At 41.3% G+C, this 23673-nt stretch overlaps 1 protein-coding gene across 1 annotated transcript in view; it reads left to right on the forward strand.

The window, feature by feature from the left end:
- Positions 1-6378, forward strand: part of TSPAN14 (tetraspanin 14) — a gene marked incomplete in the record, with an annotated part of 52364 nt that extends 45986 nt beyond the window's left edge. The window contains 4 exon segments of the mRNA XM_015825997.1: positions 2573-2698; positions 3940-3984; positions 4609-4728; positions 5527-6378. Coding sequence (XP_015681483.1) covers positions 2573-2698; positions 3940-3984; positions 4609-4728; positions 5527-5604 — 369 coding nt within the window.
- Between the last annotated feature and the right edge of the window lie 17295 nt (positions 6379-23673).

A 23673-nucleotide genomic window follows, 5' to 3' on the forward strand; every position in this document is an offset into this window, starting at 1 on the left:
TTCCTTCCTTCCTTCCTTCCTTCCTTCCTTCCTTCCTTCCTTCCTTCCTTCCTTCCTTCCTTCCTTGTTTTGTTCTTTCTTTCCTTCTCTCCTTCCTTCCTTGTTTTGTTCCTTCCTTCCTTCCTTCCCCAAAGATAAAAATACAAAATTAAAAAAACGATTACAAACAAGTCACAAAAAAAGTGTATATTACAAATATAAAATTAACAGTAAGCATTTATCCTCCACCCTGGTTGAATGCTGATACCTGTGTCTGAAATCTAATAGGTCTGCCCTCCCCCCTTCTTGCATTAGGGGTGTACAAATAGTTATACATTTTCCACCTCTGCTTGCTAAATCACTATTTTACGTCTCTTAACAAATATCCCTAATGTATAAATCTATGGTCTGTCCATAAACTCAATCCAATACCTGTTCAGGGTAAGAAAGCCGTAACTATTAACCCCTAAAAATAAACTTCAAAGTCCTCTGTTAAGAGTCCATTATTATATTTAACTCCCAGAAACTCCACAAACACCTTATGAACTTGTCCAAACCCTTGTCTCAAGTCAACACGATTAATTTCACAATCTCTGCTAACTCATTCGATTTTAATATTCTTTCTTCCACCACCATTCTTCTTCCCTCTTTCTAATATTTGGCACATGCAGCTGTCCCCGTATGCAGAAATGAGGTTCCAGTTTGTTTTCCTGTCGATTTCTCCACGTTACTTAGAAGAAAGGCCTCATTTCTAAGGAAGGAAGGAAGGAAGGAAGCCCTGGATCAAGGAGAAAATGGCAGGGGAGGCGACTTTAGCAAATGACAGAAGACCACAGAGGGGGGGAAGCACATCTGTGCAAGTTCTTTTCTCCCACTGAGTTGCCTTTCCAAATCTCTTTTCTTCTTCCTAACATAGAGGTGGGCAACTTGGAGATTCCTGTTTAATTTTCATGTGACCTTCAGCATAATTTCCAAAGCTCTTGCAGGCGATCTCTTCAGATCTCTGTTAGGGCTGATTTGTGTTTTCCGTAGCAACCTGTCAGGAGACAGTGAGATAACAAAAGATTAAATAGCCACATTTTAGTTCTCTTAACCATTTTTCCAGTGCTGTTGTAACTGAGAGTAGAATAGAATAGGGTAGAATAGAATAGAATAGAATATAGAATGCAGAATAGAATAGAATAGTATAGAGTATAGAATATAGAATATAGAATATAGAATATAGAATATAGAATGCATAATAGAATAGAATATAGAATGCAGAATAGAAGAGAATAGAATAGTATAGAATATAGAATGTAGAATAGAATAGAATACAGAATAGAATAGAATAGTATAGAATAGTATAGAATATAGAATATAGAATGTAGACTAGAATAGAATAGAATAGTATAGAATATAGAATATAGAATGCAGAATAGAATAGAATATAGAATGCAGAATAGAATAGAATAGTATAGAATATAGAATGCAGAATAGAATAGTATAGAATATAGAATATAGAATGCAGAATAGAATAGAATATAGAATGCAGAATAGAATAGTATAGAATAGTATAGAATATAGAATATAGAATGCAGAATAGAATAGAATATAGAATGCAGAATAGAATAGAATATAGAATGCAGAATAGAATAGAATAGAATAGTATAGAATATAGAATATAGAATGCAGAATAGAATATAGAATATAGAATGCAGAATAGAATAGAATATAGAATATAGAATGCAGAATAGAATAGAATATAGAATGCAGAATAGAATAGAATAGTATAGAATAGTATAGAATATAGAATATAGAATGCAGAATAGAATAGTATAGAATATAGAATATAGAATGCAGAATAGAATAGAATATAGAATGCAGAATAGAATAGAATAGTATAGAATATAGAATATAGAATGCAGAATAGAATAGAATATAGAATGCAGAATAGAATAGAATATAGAATGCAGAATAGAATAGAATAGAATAGTATAGAATATAGAATATAGAATGCAGAATAGAATATAGAATATAGAATGCAGAATAGAATAGAATATAGAATGTAGAATAGAATAGAATAGAATAGAATAGAATAGGCAGAGTTGGAAGGGACCTTGGAGGTCATCTAGTCCAACCCCCTGCTCAGGGAAGAAACCCTATACCATTTCAGACAAATGGTTTTCCAATCTTTTCTTAAAAACTTCCATTTTTAATCTAGGAGAGAAGCAACCTGGAATTAAGGAGAAACTTCCTAACAGCGAGGATAATTAACCGGTTAAACTCTTTGCCTTCAGACGTTGTAGGTGCTTCATTACTGGAGGTTTTTAAGAAAAGACTAGACAGCCACCTGTCTGAAATGGGACAGGGTCTCCTGCTTGAGCAGGGGGCTGGACTAGAAGACCTCCAAGCTCCCTTCCAGCTCTATTCCGGTTCATTACTTTTCCTAGGACGCTGTGTTATTTTTTTTTAACCTAGGCTTCTGCTCTGGAATTAACCGCTATTTTAAAGCCGTCTGATGTCGCTTAGCTTCTTCCTGGCCTCTCTCCACGCTTGTTGTGCCCATCGGATGCTCCAATGCCTTTTCCCTCTTTTGTTTTCTCTCCTGCAGAACCAGTGTTGCGGTGCTCAGAGTCCAAACGATTGGAACCTCAACATTTATTTCAACTGTAGCAGTGGGAGCAAAAGTCGGGAAAGATGCGGCGTCCCCTTCTCCTGTTGCATCCAAGATCCTGCGGTGAGCTACTTACCGTCTTTTTGTCCCAGTCTATTCTCCAAAGCACCAGAAGGCAGAACAAGAAGCAACGGATGGAAACTCATCAAGGAGAGAAGCAAGCTAGAACTAAGGAGAAATTTCCTGACAGTGAGAAAAAATAATCAGTGGAACAATCTGCCTCCATAAGTTGTGAATGCTCCAACACTGGAGGTTTTTAAGAAGAGACTGGACAGCCATTTGTCTGAAATGGTGTAGGGTCTCCTGCCTGAGCAGGGGGTTGGACTAGATGACCTCCAAGGTCCCTTCCAACTCTAATGTTATTCTGTTCTGTTATTCTGTCCCTACATTTATGCCAGGTTTGGGATGTAGGGAAGTGTTCTCCAGCATGACGAGTGGAGAATCCACCAATGGGTTAACTTCGTCTTGAGCATTTGCTCGTCCCCTCCCCCCAAAGAACGTTGAGATTCTGTGCATTTTTTAAAATGTCTTATTTTTTATTTTTTTTAAAAAAGCCAAGATAAAAACTAATGCAAACTAACGTAAGAGAAATAAAAGAAACAGAAAGAAAGTGCAAGAAAGGGAAGAAAGTAAAAAGAGAAATAGAAAAGAAAGGGGGAACAAAATAGAAAAATGTATAGCTCCCAATCTTGTTTATAGCAGTTATAAATAATGATTATAAATTTACTCAACGGTTACACAAAATAACTCCTTTTTCTATCATCTGTGCTGTCTGATCATAAAAACTATAAATCAGGAGTTCATTTTTTTCCTGTTAATATTTCATGCAAAAAGTTCATAAGGGATTTCTAGTCAGTAATAAATGTAGAATAACTTTTAACAGAATAACAGAATAATAATAAGAGTTGGAAGGGACCTTGGAGGTCTTCTAGTCCAACCCCCTGCTCAGGCAGGAAAGCCTAAATTATTTCAATTTCTTTGCACCCACAACTTCTGAAGGCAAGCAAAATTCTCCTGCTTAAGTCTAAGTGCTATTGCTATTGACTCAGCCTTCCATCCTTCCGAGGTCAGTAAAATGAGGACCCAGATTCTTGGGGGCAAATAGGCTGACTCTGTAAAACTGCTTAGAGAGGGCTATAAAGCACTGTGAAGTGGTATATAAGTCTGCTATGGCTGCTATTGCTATGTTGGAAAATTGGAGCAAAAACAGTGTCATTGAAAACCCTGGGTGGGAAGGCGAAATAAATCTCTCCTCTGAAGTGTTGTAAAAAGTGATGTCAAGTCCTTTTCTTCTCTCTCTTCAGCAAAATGTGGTGAATACCCAGTGTGGCTACGACGTCAGAAATATGGTGAGTATTTCCTAATTCTCTGTTTCCTCATTTCTGACATCCTCTTACCAGCCCAGTGTTCTGTGGAAGATAGGAGCTCTTGGAAAGGAAGAAGAAGAAGAAAGAAGAAAGAAGAAGAAGAAGAAGAAGAAGAAGAAGAAAAAGAAGAAAAAGAAGAAAAAAAGAAAGAAAGAAAGAAAGAAAGAAAGAAAGAAAGAAAGAAAGAAAGAAAGAAAGAAAGAAAGCAAATGATGATGAAACATGTTATTTCCCATGTAGGAAAAGAGTTGATGTCATATTTCTAGTTCTATTTCCCAGATCACCAGCATCTTGGCTAATGGGTAGATCTTTCGGTCATTCGGGTTCAGCACAGATTTAAGTATGGAAGACGTCTTACATCCATGCTGCCGTGGTGTGCCGTCTATTTGTACAACTGGTGAAATGAAGCAGCTTCAGAAACCTGCAGTGTTTTAACAAATTGGTTCCTTGAGCCTTGTGATGATCAGAACTGGGGCAAATCACCACTTTTGTTTAGAGCTTTGGATGCCCTTGTAAGGATCAAGTTGGCTTTCAGCTGTGGGTCTCCATCCAAGTACTAATCTTCCTATGGGTCCTCCCTCTCACCCTCTCCATTTCTTCTTCTAGTCTTTATCGCATTGGGAGGAACGAATCTTCACGAAGGGCTGCATCGCTGCCCTGGAAGCCTGGCTGCCCAGAAATATTTATATCGTTGCAGGCATCTTCGTTGCGATTTCACTATTGCAGGTCAGTGGCTGCAGACTTCCTATTTACGCGTGTGCGTTTCCCAACTTGCTGAGGGTTGAGCCTTGTTCCCCCTCATCCGTAAGAGCTTGTCTGCAAAACATTTCATTCCAAACGAGTTTGAGCTGAAAACTTCACAACGCGTCCTGTTTTGTAGGCCAAATGGGTTTTGTGGGGGGGGGGGATTTTCTAACATTATTTTGAGTGTAAAAGAGGCCTTGGAAAGAGGACCTGGTGTGACGTTTTGCCCTGAACATAGTTTGAAGCCTGATATTTTGAGCACCACTATGATTGTGTCTTTCTTACAGGGGGACACCAAGTTAGAGCATTTAATTATTTCATTCAAGGATGCAGCTGAGCTTTATCCTCTTCTTCTTCTTCTTCTTCTTCTTCTTCTTCTTCTTCTTCTTCTTCTTCTTCTTCTTCTTCTTCTTCTTCTTCTTCTTCTTCTTCTTCTTCTTCTTCTTCTCCTTCTCCTTCTTCTTCTCCTTCTTCTCCCCCCTCTTCCTCCTCCTCCTCCTCCTCTTCTTCTTCTTCTTCTNCTCCTCCTCCTCCTCCTCCTCCTCCTCCTCCTCCTCCCACCAAGCATCAGAGTCTTCTCCAGAAAACTAGGTCTTTGCCTAATGTCTCCAAAGTAGGATCATTTTAGCCTGGTCATTTGTGCCTTTGTGAACACGAAAGAGCCAACGAGATAATATTGCTTTCTGTTGTTATTTGGGGGAATTCTGTAAAATCAGTTATCTATTCTAAATTGGATTACTCCGTCTCTCTCTCTCTCTCCCTCCCCCCCTTTTTCATTAGATTTTTGGGATTTACCTGGCTAAGATGCTGATTTCTGATATCGATGCAGTGAAGTCCGGCTTCTATTTCCCAAGATAAAAAACTACCTGGGAAGACCCATCGATCTTCATTCTTTGTACCACGATTGTAAAGGGAAAGGAAAGGATCTCCGAGGCTTAGAAAACCTTGGACACATCTAGAACTTAAAGCCGCTCTCTGTGTCTTCGGTTAAAACGCCAGATGGCCTCCTGCTCTTAAGTTTTGCGAATTGTTTTTCAACATGGTTTTGTTTGAAGGAGATACATTTGCCTCCAGCCTTCTGCATGCTGATGGGTGAAGACCAGGGCGTGCAACACCAACCTCCTGTTAGTGACGTCCCTATCAGGACTACTGTCTTTTATTTCCTGTTTTCCTTTTTCTTTACAGTATTTTGAAGTTAGAATGTTACATTCCAAATGTCGATCAGTGCCTGGGGGGGGGGTGGAAAGTCCCACGATGCCAAATAATGATATCTTAAGGGTGGGGAGACGGGAAGACTTGCGAGACGATGTTGATACTGGAAAAAAACACGTTCAGGGAATGTTGTGCATGTTGACAAATTGAAGTATATTGTTTGTGAGGTTTTTTTTTGTTTTGTTTTTTTACACGGAAGCCATGTTTGCGGAGTTGTATGGACGGGCAGGGATGAAGGATTCCTGTTCTTCCTTAATCCTTTGGTTGGACCTGATGGGGTAGAGAAGATGGGAGTTCTCCTCTTGGGGGCCAGATCCAATGAATCCATTTGAGAAGCTATGAGATCTGGAGAGGACACTGGCTTTGCTTCCAAAGGACTCTCGTCAGATTGAAAAAAAATCTTTACCTAAGTGGATTTATAAAAACAAACAAACAAAAAAACTAATGCTATTCTTTTCATTCACTGTATTCTGATGTCATTTCTACATTTTAGGCTTTTTTGCAATATCGGTCTTGTTATTTATAGAGGTTTGGACAAGGGCATGTGTTGTCCTATGGCACAGCTGACATTGCAGGAAGCGGTTATGCAAAAATCACATCCGTTGATGGACATGGCCAAATATGGTGAAATATATAGTCGCACATTGATCTAAAGCAGTGGTTCTCAACCTTTTTAATGCCGCGACCCCCAACCGGTCGTAAGTCGAGGACCAAACCGGTCGTAAGTCGAGGACTAAACCGGTCGTAAGTCGAGGACTACCCAACCGGTCGTAAGTCGAGGACTTTCCCTGCCCGGGAGCGCCGCACATGCGTGGTTCTGCCCCCTACGCCGGCTGAGGCGTAGCTGGTAAGCGGCAGAGACGGAGCAGGCCGACCAGCAGCTGGCCCAGCCCAAGGGAGGTAAGGCACCCGCCGGAAAAGGGGAAAAAAATGGCGGACAAAAAAAATGGCAGACAGCCTTGCTTGGCGACCCCCGTGAAATGGTCGATCGACCCCCAAATGGGGTCCCGACCCACAGGTTGAGAACCACTGATCTAAAGTATGTTCTATTTCCCTCCCTCTCTGTGGTAGCATTTAAAACAACCTTTAGTTTCCCTAACAACAAGCGGGATTGGCCTAGGGAATTTTTAGTGGGGTTTTTAAGAGGAATTTTAATTATATAGGCCATAGTAAATATTTCTTTTTAATTTGGTTTTAAATTAGGTATTTATTGTAGTATCTGTTTTATAAGGCTGTCAGCCGCCCTGAGTCCGGTAAGGAGAAGGGCGGGATATAAATTGAATAAATAATAATAAATAAATATGAAGGAAGAATTGGATGCATTGAAAGAAGAAAACAAAACGGGATGCCTTACGTATGGTCTACTTTTGTTCTGTGGATAATTGGGAGTATTTAGACTTATTGGACCTTAGCGCCACCTGAAAAAGGTCTACAAGCCTTTGGAACTTGGAACACCTAAGCCATGAATGATGCCTCCAGTGGCTTGTTTCATCTCATATTTCACTGCTTCTCTGAAAGCTGAACTGCCCATAAAAACTGGAAAGCCTTCAGGTATGGAAGCTTGAGGGTCATCCCACCCAGTCTGTTGTAACTTAAACGGGTTGTGATTCTGTAGTCCTTCAGGTCTTACTGATCTAGCATTTCCAAGAGCTTTGGAAAAGGTTACCAAGTGGGGGGGTTTGTAACTCAACAACAGGACATCTTCCAATCATGTTCAAAGCCTGTAGGCTAGAAATTTGAGGACATGCAGGTCCAAGATGGAGAGCAGATCCAACTTGGAAGAAAATGTTCTGGCGAGTACCAGACAAAAGTTGTTTTTTTTTCTGAAAATGTGAAAAATACAGTTGAGTGGTAGTATGGAACATGCACTTTTTTTTCAGACAACTAATCTGTGATTCTCAGGGGAATTGACGGTCTAAGCTTTCACACCTTAGAGGTTTCTTCAGTAATTTCAGTTAAATTCCTCTAAAATACAGCTTTGGGACAATGTCGTCAATGTATTTCAGGGATTATTAGAATAATTTTACAGTACATCATTCAGCTAAAGGTTATAATCCTATATATTTACTTGGGAGAAAGTCTTATTAACTAGACTTATTTCCATACGAGTATTTAGAGAATTACATGGGACATGAAGCACTTTGAATACTTTTAAGAAAATGTCTAAGCATTAAGGCTGAATAAGCTACAATTGGACTCAAATCTTCGGTTTGGTTCAGGTTTCCAATTCAGAAAACTGAGATACATTTATTATTAGAAGTAGTCTTTTAAATCTAAATCTGGTCCCGATTTAGAGACATTTGATTCAACAATTTGCATTGCTTTTCCAATTTGATTTGACTACAGATACTATTTAATAGTATCTGGTGATCAAATCATCTCCTAAGGCTTTACAAAGCCTTAGTAAGACCACACTTAGAATACTGCATTCAGTTCTGGTCACCACAATATAAAAAGATGTTGAGACTCTGGAAAGAGTGCAGAGAAGAACAACAAAGATGATTAGGGGACTGGAAGATAAAACATATGAGGAATGATTGCAGGAATTGGGTATGTCTAGTCTTCTAGAAAAGAAGGACTAGGGGTGACATGATAGCAGTGTTCCAATATTTGAGGGGCTCCTACAAAGACACGGGGGTCAAAACTATTTTCCAAAGCACCTGAAGACAAGACAAGAAACAATGGATGGAAACTAACCAAGGAGAGAAGCAACATAGAATTAAGAGAAATTTCCTAACAGTAACAACAATGAGCTAATGGAATGGCTTGCCTTCAGAAGTTGTGGTAGTCCCATCACTGGAGGCTTTCAAGAAGAGAGTGGACAGTCATTTATTTGAAATGGTATAGGATAGCAGGGGATTCGACTAGACTCCAAGGTCCCTTCCAACTCTATTATTCTTTGTTCTATTTATGTGTAAATCTCCACGTTGAGTATTTGGACACCACTAAAAATGCATGTTTCAGCACCCATTGAAAATCAGTAGGGTGTCAAAGTGCTTAACTTGGCTTGTGGCTGGTTTTTCATGAATGCAACTTTCATAATCTCCTCTTGACACCATATGAAGCTGGAATTTGTACCATTTTATATATTTTTAAAGCTTTTGGGCTCCATAAAAATTACATTGCTTACACAATTCTCTTGTCTAAAATAGATATTTTCTCTGCTCGGAACACTAGGTGCTACCATTTTGTGTAAAGTTGTTTTTTAAAACACGTGCTCCTTTAGGGAATTTACAGCCCTATTTTTGTGGACTAATGAAGCAAACACGTTGCCAAGGTGAGGGGGAAAAAAAACCCTTGTTCCTGCAATGTGTCAGATGTTTTTCGCTGGATACAAACAGCTCGGCATTGTGTTTCCTGAATATCCCTGGCCAGGAAGGACAGCTTCTGATATGTGGGTTGGCAAAAAATGCTTCATGATGGGAATTGGGAACAGCCCTCATTTCATGGTGAATGTTAGTGACAATGGTTGAAACCAGAATTAGGAGTGTTGAGAGCTAGCAGTACTGAATCACAAGTGTGTTCTGGGCATCACCATTTCTGGGGCAATTAGGCTGAGAATTACATATTGGTCTTCAGCCATTGGCCCCGTGACATAGCTCTTCGGTCAACTCAAATTTCTGAAAACATCCATTTCCCCGTGTCTATTAAATATGAGCCAGCAGTGTGCTGCAGCTGCCAAAAAGGCCAACACAGTGCTGGGCTGCATTAACAGAGGGATAGAATCAAGATCACGTGAAGTATTAATACCACTTTACAATGCCTTGGTGAGGCCACACTTGGAATACGGCATCCAGTTTTGGTCACCGCGATGTAAAAAAGATGTTGAGACTCTAGAAAGAGTACAGAGAAGAGCAACAAAGATGATTAGGGGACTGGAGGCTAAAACATATAAGGAACGGTTGCTGGAATTGGGTATGTCTAGTTTAAGGAAGAGAAGGACGAGGGGGGACATGATAGCAGTGTTCCAATATCTCAGGGGCTGCCCCAAAGAAGAGGGAGTCAAGCTATTCTCCAAAGCACCTGAAGGCAGGACAAGAAGCAACGGATGGAAACTAACCAAGGAGAGAAGCAACCTAGAACTAAGGAGGAATTTCCTGACAGAACAATTAACCAGTGGAACAACCTGCCTCCAGAAGCGGTGAATGCGCCAACACTGGAAGTTTTTAAGAAGAGACTGGACAGCCATTTGTCTGAAATGGTATAGGGTTTCCTGCCAGAGTAGGGGGTTGGACTAGATGACCTCCAAGGTCCCTTCCAACTTTATTACTACTACTACTACTACTACTACTACTACTACTACTACTATTATTATTATTATTATTATTATTATTATTATTATTTACCATGATCCATTGCAGAACACTAAAAAAGAGGAAAGCTTTCTCATTCTGAAGATCTGAACATCGCATCCGACTGGATCATTCTAACCCAACCGTAGGTTCTTGTCAAGGCTGAGCGTTGCCTTCTCTGTGCACAGCTGGAAGGGACAAAAGTAGAACAAGGAAGGAAGAAGGGCACCCCTGCCATGAGGTAGAAACTGACAGCCTGAAGTTCTGAGGGTAGCATGTCAAACATGTCAACAACTACTCTTCTTCAAAGCCAGAGAACATGAAGCAAAGAAGACTTTTGAAGATGGGAAAAGCAGGAAGAAGTAAGGGGCTTCAACTGACGTGGATGTAAAAGGGAACGGCAGCCTCGTGCTGTTGAGAGCAATCAACTGTTCTACAAGGTGTTGAGACTCTAGAAAGAGTACAGAGAAGAGCAACAAAGAGGATTAGGGGACTGGAGGCTAAAACATGTAAGGAATAGTTGCTGGAATTGGGTATGTCTAGTTTAACGAAGAGAAGGACGAGGGGGGACATGATAGCAGTGTTCCAATATCTCAGGGGTTGCCCCAAAGAAGAGGGAGTCAAGCTATTCTCCAAAGCGCCTGAAGGCAGGACAAGAAGCAATAGATGGAAACTGATCAAGGAGAGAAGCAACCTGGAACTAAGGAGAAACTTCCTGACAATGAGAACAATTAACCAGTGGAACAACCTGCCTCCAGAAACGGTGAATGCTCCAACACTGGAAGTTTTTAAGAAGAGACTGGACAGCCATTTGTCCAAAATGGTATAGGTTTCCTGCCTGAGCAGGGGGTTGGACTAGATGACCTCCAAGGTCCCTTCCAACTTTATTATTATTATTATTATTATTATTATTATTATTATTATTATTATTATTATTATTATTATTATTAAGGCTTTGGTTTGCAGGAAACATTCTTACCTCGCAGTATTGTGTTGACCATTTGATAGATTGTGGGCGCACCAATCAAATTAGCCTATTCTATTCTATTCTATTCTATTCCATTCCCATGTTTGGAAACAAAAAAAAAAAGAACTGTATCAATATCTGGGTCCAAATTCTTACTGGTCACGTTAGTCCAAGCTCTTGTGAACAACTTATCCATGACATGATAAAGGGGAGTGAAAGAATATAGATATTTTGGTGGATGGATTTTTACCTAGAAAGGCTTTAGGTAACACATTAGAGGCCCCTCTTTTGTTCATTGTCCACTTCACGGACAGCTTCAGCACTCAAATGGACTTCAGAGGTTATTGCCAAGGCAATCAGTGCTTCATTCTGCAGTGTGACCTACTTGCTGATTGCTATAGAAATCAGGTGTTTCACTGCTTGGGCCTCTCCAATGGTGCTCACAAGTTTTTGTTTATAGAACAACGAGAAAGACGGATGAGATTTAAAAGCCACAGAACAAATGCAGCCCAAAGGACAGTGATCGTTAATGATGGTGTTGGGACTTCCTTGGCAGCTGATGAATGGATCAACATGAAAGACCCTCTGGTTCTCTCCTTCTGCAGCCCCCTGCACGGCTGTGGAGGAGAGTCCGTTTTGCAAAATTTGTGTATCTTCGTCCCAAGTGTCAGGCAAACTTCAGTTGAAAATGATCGATCCTAAAATAATTTACTTCTAAATTTCAGTACTGCATGCAAAATATAAAGCCATTCTCTATTCTCTCCCTCTCTCTCCCTCCCACCCTCTCTCATCTATCTGTATCCATCCATCCATCCATCATCTATCTATCTATCTATCTATCTATCTATCTATCTATCTATCTATCTATCTATCTATCTATCTATCTATCATCCATCCATCCATCCATCCATCCATCCATCCATCATCTCTATTTATCATCTACTATCTCTCTCATCTATCTATCTATCTATCTATCTATCTATCTATCTATCTATCTATCTATCTATCTATCTATCATCCATCCATCCATCCATCCATCCATCCATCCATCCATCCATCGTCTTTCTCTATTTATCATCTCTCTCTCTCATCTCTCTCTCTCCCTCTCTTTCTCTTTCTTCCCCACTCTCTCTTCTTCCTCAAGGAAAAAAACAGTCCAGTTGCTTTTTGCAAAAGCACCTTTGTGACAACCTGTCTCATGCTTCCCAGTACACACAGGTACACAAAAACATGGCTACGGCTGGTAAAGGTTTTGAAAAGGTCTCCAGTAGCCATGATCTCCATGTTTTCCCATGTGTACACAATGGTCCTTGCTTAATGGCTCTCCTGCTTAGCAAACACTCAAGTTATCACAGTGCTGCAAAAGTAAATTTAAAAACGGTCCTTGCACCTAACGACAGTATGAGGAATAAGCAGACTGAACTAGAAATCTAAATGCATTAAAGCAGACATGGTATTGTTGCCATCATCCTGATGAATCTTCTCTTGAACCGACAATTGGACTAGTTGATCTCTATCGTTCCAATCAACTCAATGATTTTATGATTTCAGCCTTCACATCCTCCCTCAACCCAACCTATTCTTCTGAACTTTTGTTCTGGAAGAAATTGGTGTAGCACTTAGCACTTAGACTTATATGCCCTCCATAGTGCTTTACAATCCTCTCTAAGCAGTTCACATTGGATCTTCATTTTTACTGACCTCAGAAAGATGGAAGGCTGAGTCAACTTTGAGCCGGTTCAGGATTGAACTCCTGGCAGTCGGCAGAGTCAGTCTGCAATTTTGCAATTCTAACCACGGTGTCACCACTGGCTCTTGTGGTTTAAGATGCTGTGTAAGACATGTTACGCACACCACTTTGATCTTCTGGAAAAGAGGCTGTATACAATTTAATATATACATTTTAAAAAAATCAAGCAAAAGCCGTAAAACTTGGTCTTCGTTGAATCCTAAATATAAATATTTTAACAGAGAAAAGAACATTAAAAAAAAATAATGTCTGCATTCTGATGGCTTCTGTCAAGAAACACAAAACAAGATCACGATGAGAAACATTATACATATCCACCAGAGTATTTAAGTACTGATTTATGCATGCAAATCCCTATATTTAGAGTTCATCAAGTCTTAAATGGGCATGTCTAAACCAATCCTTTGGGGCTTCTTACAAAATGCAGAACTGTTTCTATTAAAAAATGTAGTCCATAAACCAAAGGGTGCATTTGATGTGTGACAATTACTGTATATCTGACCACTGTTGCACAATGTCATTCAGAACAAATGACATAAATGAGCAAGTGCTGCTAGCCACTGTTTGGAAGGCTTAATGGGAATCAAAATTAGCTTTACTGATGCACTTACGAAATGTATAGCAACATTTGTTCAGAGATCTCCTGTTGCCATGCCTTTTTTGCAGAAACACACAGAAGCGAGACGTGATTTTAATAAGCAGCTCTTCCTTACAGTGGGGGGGGGGTCACTAAGAAAAAAAAAACACCTGTTAACTTCAAGGGTTCAAATTCCTATAATTAAAAAAAGGAACGTGCTTTTCAAAATTCTGCAGATAGCAATGGTCCGCCGTGATAGGCCCGGTAATGAATTTACACTAGCTAATGCAATCAGTTAATTTAGACAGGACTTGCTAGAAGATACTGTATTCACAGGAGTGCATTGTGTAGAGTTAATTAAGGTTAATATTGGCTCACAGGTAAATTCGGGAGACATCAATTAACGTAGGAAGCTTCTGAATTCGGCGGAGTGGAAAGATATCGAAGAATGGAGAATTGAGGTCTTTGCTTTACGTTAAATAGCATTGTTCAGGTTGTTGTCATTTAAATAACAACAGCAATAATAATAATAATAATAATAATAATAATAATAATAATAATAATAATAATAATAAAAAAAATTGGAAGGTGCCTTGGAGGTCATCTAGTCCAACCCCCTGCTGAGGCAGGAAACCCTACACCATTTCGGACAAATGGCTGTCCAGTCTCTTCTTAAAAACTTCTAATGTTGGAGCATTCACCGCTTCTGGAGGCAGGTTGTTCCACTGGTTAATTGTTCTAACTGTCAGGAGGTTTCTCCTTAGTTCTAGGTTGCTTCTCTCCTTGATTAGTTTCCATCCGTTGCTTCTTTCCTGCCTTCTGGCACTTTGGAGAACAGCTTGACTCCCTCTTCTATGGGACAACCTCTGAGATACTGGAACACTGCTATCATGTCCCCCCTCGTTCTTCTCTTCGTTAAACTAGACATCCCCAATTCCAGCAACCGTTCCTTGTATGTTTCAGCCCCCAGTCCCCTGATCATCTCTGTTGCTCTTCTCTGCACACTTTCTAGAGTCTCAACATCTTTTTTACATCATGCTGACTAATTTCTAACTCTTTTTATTCCATTCTTACCATTCCTTGCAACATTTGTAATGGCCAGCCCTCCTGCACCCTGCAACTGGATCGGTCTGGATGCAAGCCAAACATTAATATTCTGGTCAATAATGCCATATCTCTATGAAAACAACTTTTGCATAGATTTATCCCTAGGACAACGAATGAAGAGAGAGACCGCCGACACTAACATCCAACCCTTGTTTCTAGGAAGCAACACATCCGTCATTCAAGCTTTTCAATTTAGTTAGGTAACTAATGGAACTTGCGAAAGGTCAGTGACGGTCAGCGTTTGTCCTCTGAATGCTGAACACAACGCTCTCTTTTCAAGAGTGGGAGGAACTAAAAGGATGGGAAAGGAAAGTCAGAAACATTTCTTTTAGTTTTTAGTTGGCTGCCAATAATCTACTGAGGCTTCCAAGGCTAGCTCTGTGTCGTGCTCTCTATTTAAAAATGTTGATCCTGCTTGCATCTCTTACCACTTGGAAGAAAATTGAGGTGAGAAAGAGTAAATGTAAGCTTCATGGACTCCTGCCTTTTAAGGTGGTGATCTGATTGACCATCAAGGTCCATTTGGCGGATACTTGCTGAAATATAGTAACTGTGAGAGGGACCTCGGAGTCCTAGTGGACAATCACTTAAATGTGAGCCAGCAGTGTGCTGCAGCTGCCAAAAAGGCCAACACAGTGCTGGGCTGCATTAACAGAGGGAGAGAATCAAGATCACGTGAAGTATTAATACCACTTTACAATGCCTTGGAATACTGCATCCAGTTTTGGTCACCACGATGTAAAAAAGATGTTGAGACTCTGGAAAGAGTACAGAGAAGAGCAACAAAGATGATTAGGGGACTGGAGGCTAAAGCATATGAAGAACAGTTGCTGGAATTGGGTATGTCTAGTTTAATGAAGGGAAGGACGAGGGGGGACATGAAAGCGGTCTTCCAATATCTCAGGGGCTGCCCCAAAGAAGAGGGAGTCAAGCTATTTTCCAAAGCGCCTGAAGGCAGGACAAGAAGCAACGGATGGAAACTAATCAAGGAGAGAAGCAAACTAGAACTAAGGAGAAACTTCCTGACCATTAGAACAATTAACCAGTGGAACAACCTGCCTCCAGAAGCGGTGAATGCTCCAACACTGGAGGCTTTTAAGCAGCGATTGGACAACCATTTGTCTGAAATGGTGTAGGGTTTCCTGCCTGAGCAGGGGGTTGGACTAGAAGACCTCCAAGGTCCCTTCCAACTCTTGTTATTCTATTCTAGAGGCCAAACTCTGGCTCCAAAAAGAAGAGCTAAAACACGTGACCCATTCATAAATAAACAGGAAGCCTGTAAATCCCTTTAATTGCAAGCTGCCTTCTCTGAAAAGCAGTAGGAAATTTCAGAGTTGGGTGCTAACCAACGGATGCAGAGGTTCAAGGGTTTCGAGCAAACCGTTCTTCTCCAGAGTGGGACCCCATGCTATTGTTTATCCTCCTGACCTCCCTGTAGCGCGCAAAGATTTTGCACAAATCAGGCAGAACGTCCCTTTCAACAAAGCTGCTGGAATTGGGTATGTCTAGTTTAATAAAGAGAAGGACGAGGGGGGACATGATAGCAGTCTTCCAGTATCTCAGGGGCTGCCCCAAAGAAGAGGGAGTCAAGCTATTCTCCAAAGCACCTGAAGGCAGGACAAGAAGCAACGGATGGAAACTAACCAAGGAGAGAAGCAACCTAGAACTAAGGAGAAACTTCCTGACAGTTAGAACAATTAACCAGTGGAACAACCTGCCTCCAGAAGCTGTGAATGCTCCAACACTGGACGTTTTTAAGAAGAGACTGGATAGCTATTTGTCCGAAATGGTATAGGGGTTCCTGCCTGAGCAGGGGGTTGGACTAGATGACCTTCAAGGTCCCTTCCAACTTTACTATTATTATTATTATTATTATTATTATTATTATTATTATTATTATTATTATTATTATTATTATTATTATTATTATTATTAAGCGTCTGCAACAAGAAGCGACTCAAGGACAGATGGACGGGCTGACTGTAAAGGACAGAGAGGCAGGGATTCCTAGGATGCTGCAAAGGAGGGGCTGCGTGCTTGGGTACGTGGCCAGATTGCTGCCTTGCAAATCTCCTTTGGCAATGATGGATGGGTGGAGAACAAGCTGCTCTGACGGGTGGAGGGCTGCCAGTGTTAATGGATGCCCCTCCAGTCTTTCGGACAGGTGGAGTCTTCCAGGTCAGCTCCGCTCAGATTGCAGTTCACCCTCATTGTCTCAGCCTCTGAAAAACATTCTGCCTGACTGGAAGCGAAACACGCAGGGAAGACGCTGTTATACTTCACTGAGAATCTCAGCCTTGATAGCCCTTTTTTTTTGTAGCAAATCTTTTCTAGCTTTTTCTCTGCTGCATGTTTCACCAGACAAGTTGGTATCAAAGGATCCCGTCTCTCTCTCTGTCTCTCTCTCATCTTTCTATCTCCATCCATCCATCCCTCCATTCCTCCCTCCATCCATCCATGGAAGATAACAGAATAAGAAAAAAATAAGAGTACTCACAATTGTCTACACAGAAACTTTAACCAATGCAACAAGATCGTTTCATGTTTCTCTCTGTTCTCATCCAATGGTGACAAGAAGCCAGATTTAACAACAACAACAACAACAACAACAACAACAACAACAACAACAACAACAACAATAATAATAATAATAATAATAATAATAATAATAATAATAATAAAGTTGGAAGGGACCTTGGAGGTCTTTTAGTCCAACTCCCTGCTCAGGCAGGAACCCCTATACCATTTCGGACAAATGGCTGTCCAGTCTCTTCTTAAAAACTTCCAGTGTTGGAGCATTTACCGCTTCCGGAGGCAGGTTGTTCCACTGGTTAATTGTTCTCACTGTCAGGAAGTTTCTCCTTAGTTCTAGGTTGCTACTCTCCTTGATTAGTTTCCACCCATTGCTTCTTGTCCTGCCTTCAGGTGCTTTGGAGAATAGCTTGACTCCCTCTTCTTTGGGGCAGCCCCTGAGATATTGGAACACTGCTATCATGCCCCCCCTCGTCCTTCTCTTCATTAAACTAGACCTACCCAATTCCAGCAACCGTTGCTCATATGTTTTAGCCTCCAGTCCCCTAATTATCTTTGTTGCTCTTCTCTGCACTCTTTCTAGAGTCTCAACATCTTTTTTACATCATGGTGACCAAAATTGGGTGCAGTATTCCAAGTGTGGCCTTACCAAGGCCTTGTAAAGTGGTATTAACACTTCACGTGATCTTGATTCTCTCCCTCTGTTAACGCAGCCTAGCACTGAGTTGGCTTTTTTGGCAGCTGCAGCACAGGGCTGGCTCCTATTTAGGTGATTGTCCACTAGGACTTCAACTGTTTTCACCCAAACTAAACAGCGAGCAAAATATGCAATTTCAAATCACGTTGACCCAATCCTCTTTTTTTCCTTTGCACTTTGTAAAACCTTACCTTTAACTCATTTTTTTCCCCGCCACACAAATTTAGGCGTATCTTTCTGTCGCTGTTAAATGGTGCATCAGTTGTCAAAAAAAAGGTATTGTCTGAAACAAAAACATCACTCTAGGCAAGCCTTTGATTACAGAAATTCTGCCCAACAACGACAGTTGTAATTTCTCCCATCATGAGATATGTTTTTAACTTCACTCCGTGTCTCAAGATAGTTATTTTGGAATAACGTATAATTCATGTTTGTCATGGCGATACCCAATTTTACCTTTATCTCAATTTCAAAACCTGCTTAAGTCAACAAGCCTGTCTGATCTGTTTTCATATTTTTGTTGACATCCGCATCTTCTGCTTATCAATCATGAAATCTACTCATGCATCACATTCTTTTAATTTGCTCAGTAATGTTTCAATTCCCTTTAAAGGATCATCCAAAGCCAACACGTCATCTGCAAAAGCCCTTTAATTCACAATTTTCTTCTTTGGATCTTTCCCCCTGTTAGAAGTAAGTCTTCATCCTGGTTCATCCAAGCCGGGAATAAATAAGCAAACATGGCGACTGCTTTGGGAAGAAGGTTACAGTTTATTGCAGAAGAAAGATGGTCCTTGCAAGAAGGAGCAGAGGAGAAGAAAAGAGCGAGCACATGGGTAGAAGGGCTTTTATACCCCCTCCAGCCCTGCTTGGAACAGTTTCCTGTTCCTATGGCATGAATTTTGAGGCTATTTCTGAGTGTTTTTCTGGGCCTTGATATCTGTGGTTTAATCCCATTATCATATCCTGCTTCCCAGGTGATGGGGCTAATGACTCTTAAGAGCTTCTTTTGTCTTGAGATCCCTGGCTCCAAACTTCCTGATGGTTCCACATCTGCATTTGTATAAGACTAGCTACTGCTTTGGGCAAAGAGATGAGGCCAGGTTTGGTTTCTGCTTTTCAAAAAGTGCTTTTAAAAATCCTTTTGGTGAACAATATCTTTCTTTCTGCCTTTTTAATATTTCCTTCTCTGGGCTAACTTCCCACACCCCCGACAATTCTTTTATCTTGTTTTACATCTTCATTGTAGATATATGATATGAACAATACAAGACGATGTGCAATTCAAGAGAAAATAAGTTACCCACAAGTTACCCACAAGTTACCAATCACTCAAATCCTATCTCAGTCACTGTAGCACTAGAAAGGTCTACGTGGGTGATACATGGGTGGTACATGACATTCACATGCGCTAACATGCCCCAAGAATGGTGATTCAGCCTAGGAAAATCTTTTAAAAGGCATACGCCCTCAGAAGGAGACACTGATTTACCGGGGAGCAAAATATCACAAAAAACAGTGCCTTTCAGTGTGAAGCAGGGAGAGCTGAAAGATATGTATTCAGGGCTACAATTCCCATATGTCTTATTCAAACAGAGTTCCTGTTGCCTTGTCAAATTAAATTGCCATCCAGCTTCTAAACCTCCAAGAACATAGAACTAAACCAAAATAGATTGCCTTTGAAACCCGGAAGGAACTTGCTTTCCACAGCTGGATATGAGTGTGTGTGTGTGTGAGAGACAGAGAGAGAGAGATTGTCCATGTACACAACTGATCATCTAGTCTTGGGCTACAGGTTTGAGCTGCAAAAATTGTATCTTACTCCTTCTTATGGCTCTCTTATGCCTTCCTAAGGACACTCTAAATTTCACTCTATAATAATAATAGTAATAGTAATAATAATAATAATAATAATAATAATAATAATAATAATAATAATAATAATAATAATAATAATAATAATAATAATAATAATAATAATAATAAAGTTGGAAGGACCTTGGAGGTCATCGAGTCCAACTCCCTGCCCAGGCAGGAAACCCTATACCATTTCAGACAAACGGCTGTCCAGTCTCTTCTTAAAAACTTCCAGTGTTGGAGCATTCAGAACTTCTGGAGGCAGGTTGTTCCACTGGTTAATTGTTCTCACTGTCAGGAAGTTTCTCCTTAGTTCTAGGTTGCTTCTCTCCTTGATCAGTTTCCACCCATTGCTTCTCGTTCTGCCTTCAGGCGCTTTGGAGAATAGCTTGACTCCCTCTTCTTTGTGGCAGCCCCTGAGATATTGGTACATTGTTATCATGTCCCCCCTCATCCTTCTCTTCGTTAAACTAGACATACCCAATTCCAGCAACCATTCCTTATATGTTTTTGCCTCCATCCCCTAATCATCTTTGTTGCTCTTCTCTGCACTCTTTCTAGAGTCTCAGCATCTTTTTTACATCGTGGTGACCAAAACTGGATGCAGTATTCCAAGTGTGGCCTTACTAAGGCATTGTAAAGTGGAAGTGGTTTCATGTGACTCGCGAAGCCATCCTGGAAACAGTGAGGGAATGGCCCCCGCTGCCTTGGCCCTGGCCCAGGCCGTCCGGGAGCCAATGTACAATTTTGTGGTGGCCATCTATGCTGAAATTCAGTCTTAGCTCCACAAGGCCATCTGGAAACAGCAAGGAACCAGCCTCTGCTGCATCGGCCCACCGCCTGGGTGCATACTGGGGAGGTGTCACCCTTTGTGAGGAACAAAGAAATGCACCATCGCCTGGAAGTGGCCAGCAAATGGCCCTCGCCTACTTCACATATCCGGCTTGATGGGCTCTGCCCCGGTCCCACCCCCTTCTCCCAGAGACCCTCAGATCTGTCCCACTCCTGCCCAGACCCCCACAGGCACCCTTGACGCGAACGATGTAGAGCTGGCCACAACCACCCAGTAGGTCACACCCACTCCATCCATGCCCACCCAGTAGGCCACACCCACCCGGCCCTCCAAGGCAACCGCAATGCTGATGCGGCCCTCAATTAAATTGAGTTTGACACCCCTGCTCTAAAGGATTTGCCCTGTCCTTGCATGTCCATTAAATGCTTTTTTACCTTCCCACTAAAGTGGTACCTATTTATCTACTCTCGTTTTCATGCTTTCAAACTGCTACAGTAGGTGGACAGGAGCTGAGGCAACAGGGAGCTCACCCTGTTTTGTGGCGCCTAGGTCTCCATCTTTCCACCTTTCCAGCTGACAAGCTCAGAGTTTTTAACCGCTGACCCATTGCGCCCCTTATAATTCCATTGCAGGCACATAGAATGCAATTCTACATCCATGCACTTAACCATCTTCTCCTTCAGATGTGCAAATCACCAGAGAGAAGGGGGCACTGCCTTGATCAAAACATCCAGGGGTGGACTTGGAGGACAGACGCTCCGGTCTCAGTTGTTCTGGAGTGGGACACTGTAGAGTAAAAAAATAAATAAATTCAAAGCTCTAAGTGGGTGTCGCTAAGGGAAAATAAGTTTGGGAAGACTGGTAGATAAAATTTCAGCAGAGGGGCACTTACAAGCAAGGGGAAAACACTAGAATGATTTGGTGCCCAGGATGGTTTTGCCATATTCACTCTGAAAAATCAAGCCAGGATTGCTTAGGCTGAAATAGAACAACTGAGATGTTTTGGGCTTCAGTTCAGCCAAACATACTTTAAAACCATTCCCGTACTTGAAGAACTGCCAGAGGGAAGAGGGTGTCAATTTTCTCCCCATAGCACCTGAAGCAGGGCAAGAAGCAATGGGTGGAAGCTTGACAGAGGGAGAGCCATCTTGGGATTTTCTGACAGTGAGAACAATTAATCAAATGGAAGAGTTTTCCTCCAGAAGTTTGCTCCAACACTAGATATTTTTTAAGAAGAGATAGAACAGCCATTTATCTGGAATGGTCTAGGCCGCAGGGGTAGGCAACCTTGGCTCTTTTATGACTTGTGGACTTCAATACCCAGAATTCCTGAACCAGCCATGCTGACTCGGGGATTCTGGGAGATGAAGTCCACAAGTCAAAAAAGAGCCAAGGTTGCCTACCATTGGTTTAGGGCAGTGGTAGGCAACCTTGGCTCTTTTATGACTCGTGGACTTCAACTCCCAGAATTCCTGAGCCAGCATGGCTCAGCTTGGAAACCTCTCCCTTTTCCCTCAGCATGGCTGGCTCAGGAATTCTGGGAATTGAAGTCCACCAGTCATAAAAGAGCCAAGGTTGCCTACCCCTGGTCTAGGCCGGTCTCCTGCTTGAACCGAGGGTTGGACTAGAAGATCTCCAAGATCCCTTCCAATTCTGTTATTCTGTTATAGGAAGTTTCTGGGGCCATCTAAAATTTACCAGTTGCCCATTGCTAGAATAGTTCTATCTATTGGATTTCACATACATGTGTGTATGTGTCTTTGAGTCAATATTGATTCCTGGTCACTGCCTGGACCAAGTCCCTGCATTTTGCTTAACAAGATTTGAGAAGTAGTTTGCCATTCCCTCTTTTCTAGGGATGAAAAAAGTGACTGGCTCAAGATAACCCAGCTGGCTTCATGTCCCAGGTTCCACCACTTCACCACTACACAAGAATGACTCTCAAATGTGACTTGGTCACAATCAACATCAACTTCTATTTGCTTTAGAAGGGAAATCCCTTCCCTTGCTTACAAATGTTGCGTACAACATTTCCTCTCAGCCACAATACAACTTAACTAAGGCCAAACATCACCTCGCAGTAATTGCCTGATCACTAATTAAGACTGGTAATTGAATGTCAAGTATTGCCTCCCACTATAACGTCTAACGAAATGCACGATTGTGTGTTTCTCCTTCCTGCTCCAAGGCATAATTTCCGACAAAGATAGAGCCACGCAAAACATCGAGTGTTGCCCTTGTATCAGACTAAGCTGTACAAAAGGCAACCATGGGGCAGGAGGAAAATAAATGGGCTCTGATGGAAGTCACATATTCATTGTAATAGCCATTTAGGGCTTCGTTGGATAGGATTCCGGAATTTATCAGATTCGTTCTAGTATTTGCCACCCAAAAGCTGAAAGGCATCCTGTAATTTTAGTTTGCATTAATGGTCTCTGGCTGAGTAAGAGGCTGGTGTAATAATAGGTTTCGCCATAAAAAGATGCTGACAGGTTTTNGCTGCATGTTTCACCAGACAAGTTGGTATCAAAGGATCCCGTCTCTCTCTCTGTCTCTCTCTCATCTTTCTATCTCCATCCATCCATCCCTCCATTCCTCCCTCCATCCATCCATGGAAGATAACAGAATAAGAAAAAAATAAGAGTACTCACAATTGTCTACACAGAAACTTTAACCAATGCAACAAGATCGTTTCATTTTTCTGTCTGTTCTCATCCAATGGTGACAAGAAGCCAGATTTAACAACAACAACAACAACAACAACAACAACAATAATAATAATAATAATAATAATAATAATAATAATAATAATAATAAAAAAAAAGTTGGAAGGGACCTTGGAGGTCTTTTAGTCCAACTCCCTGCTCAGGCAGGAACCCCTATACCATTTCGGACAAATGGCTGTCCAGTCTCTTCTTAAAAACTTCCAGTGTTGGAGCATCCACCGCTTCCGGAGGCAGGTTGTTCCACTGGTTAATTGTTCTCACTGTCAGGAAGTTTCTCCTTAGTTCTAGGTTGCTACTCTCCTTGATTAGTTTCCACCCATTGCTTCTTGTCCTGCCTTCAGGTGCTTTGGAGAATAGCTTGACTCCCTCTTCTTTGGGGCAGCCCCTGAGATATTGGAACACTGCTATCATGCCCCC

The sequence above is a fragment of the Protobothrops mucrosquamatus genome, unplaced genomic scaffold (genome assembly GCF_001527695.2).
Source record: "Protobothrops mucrosquamatus isolate PMUCROS unplaced genomic scaffold, P.Mucros_1.0 scaffold2923, whole genome shotgun sequence".
NCBI lineage: Eukaryota > Metazoa > Chordata > Lepidosauria > Squamata > Viperidae > Protobothrops > Protobothrops mucrosquamatus.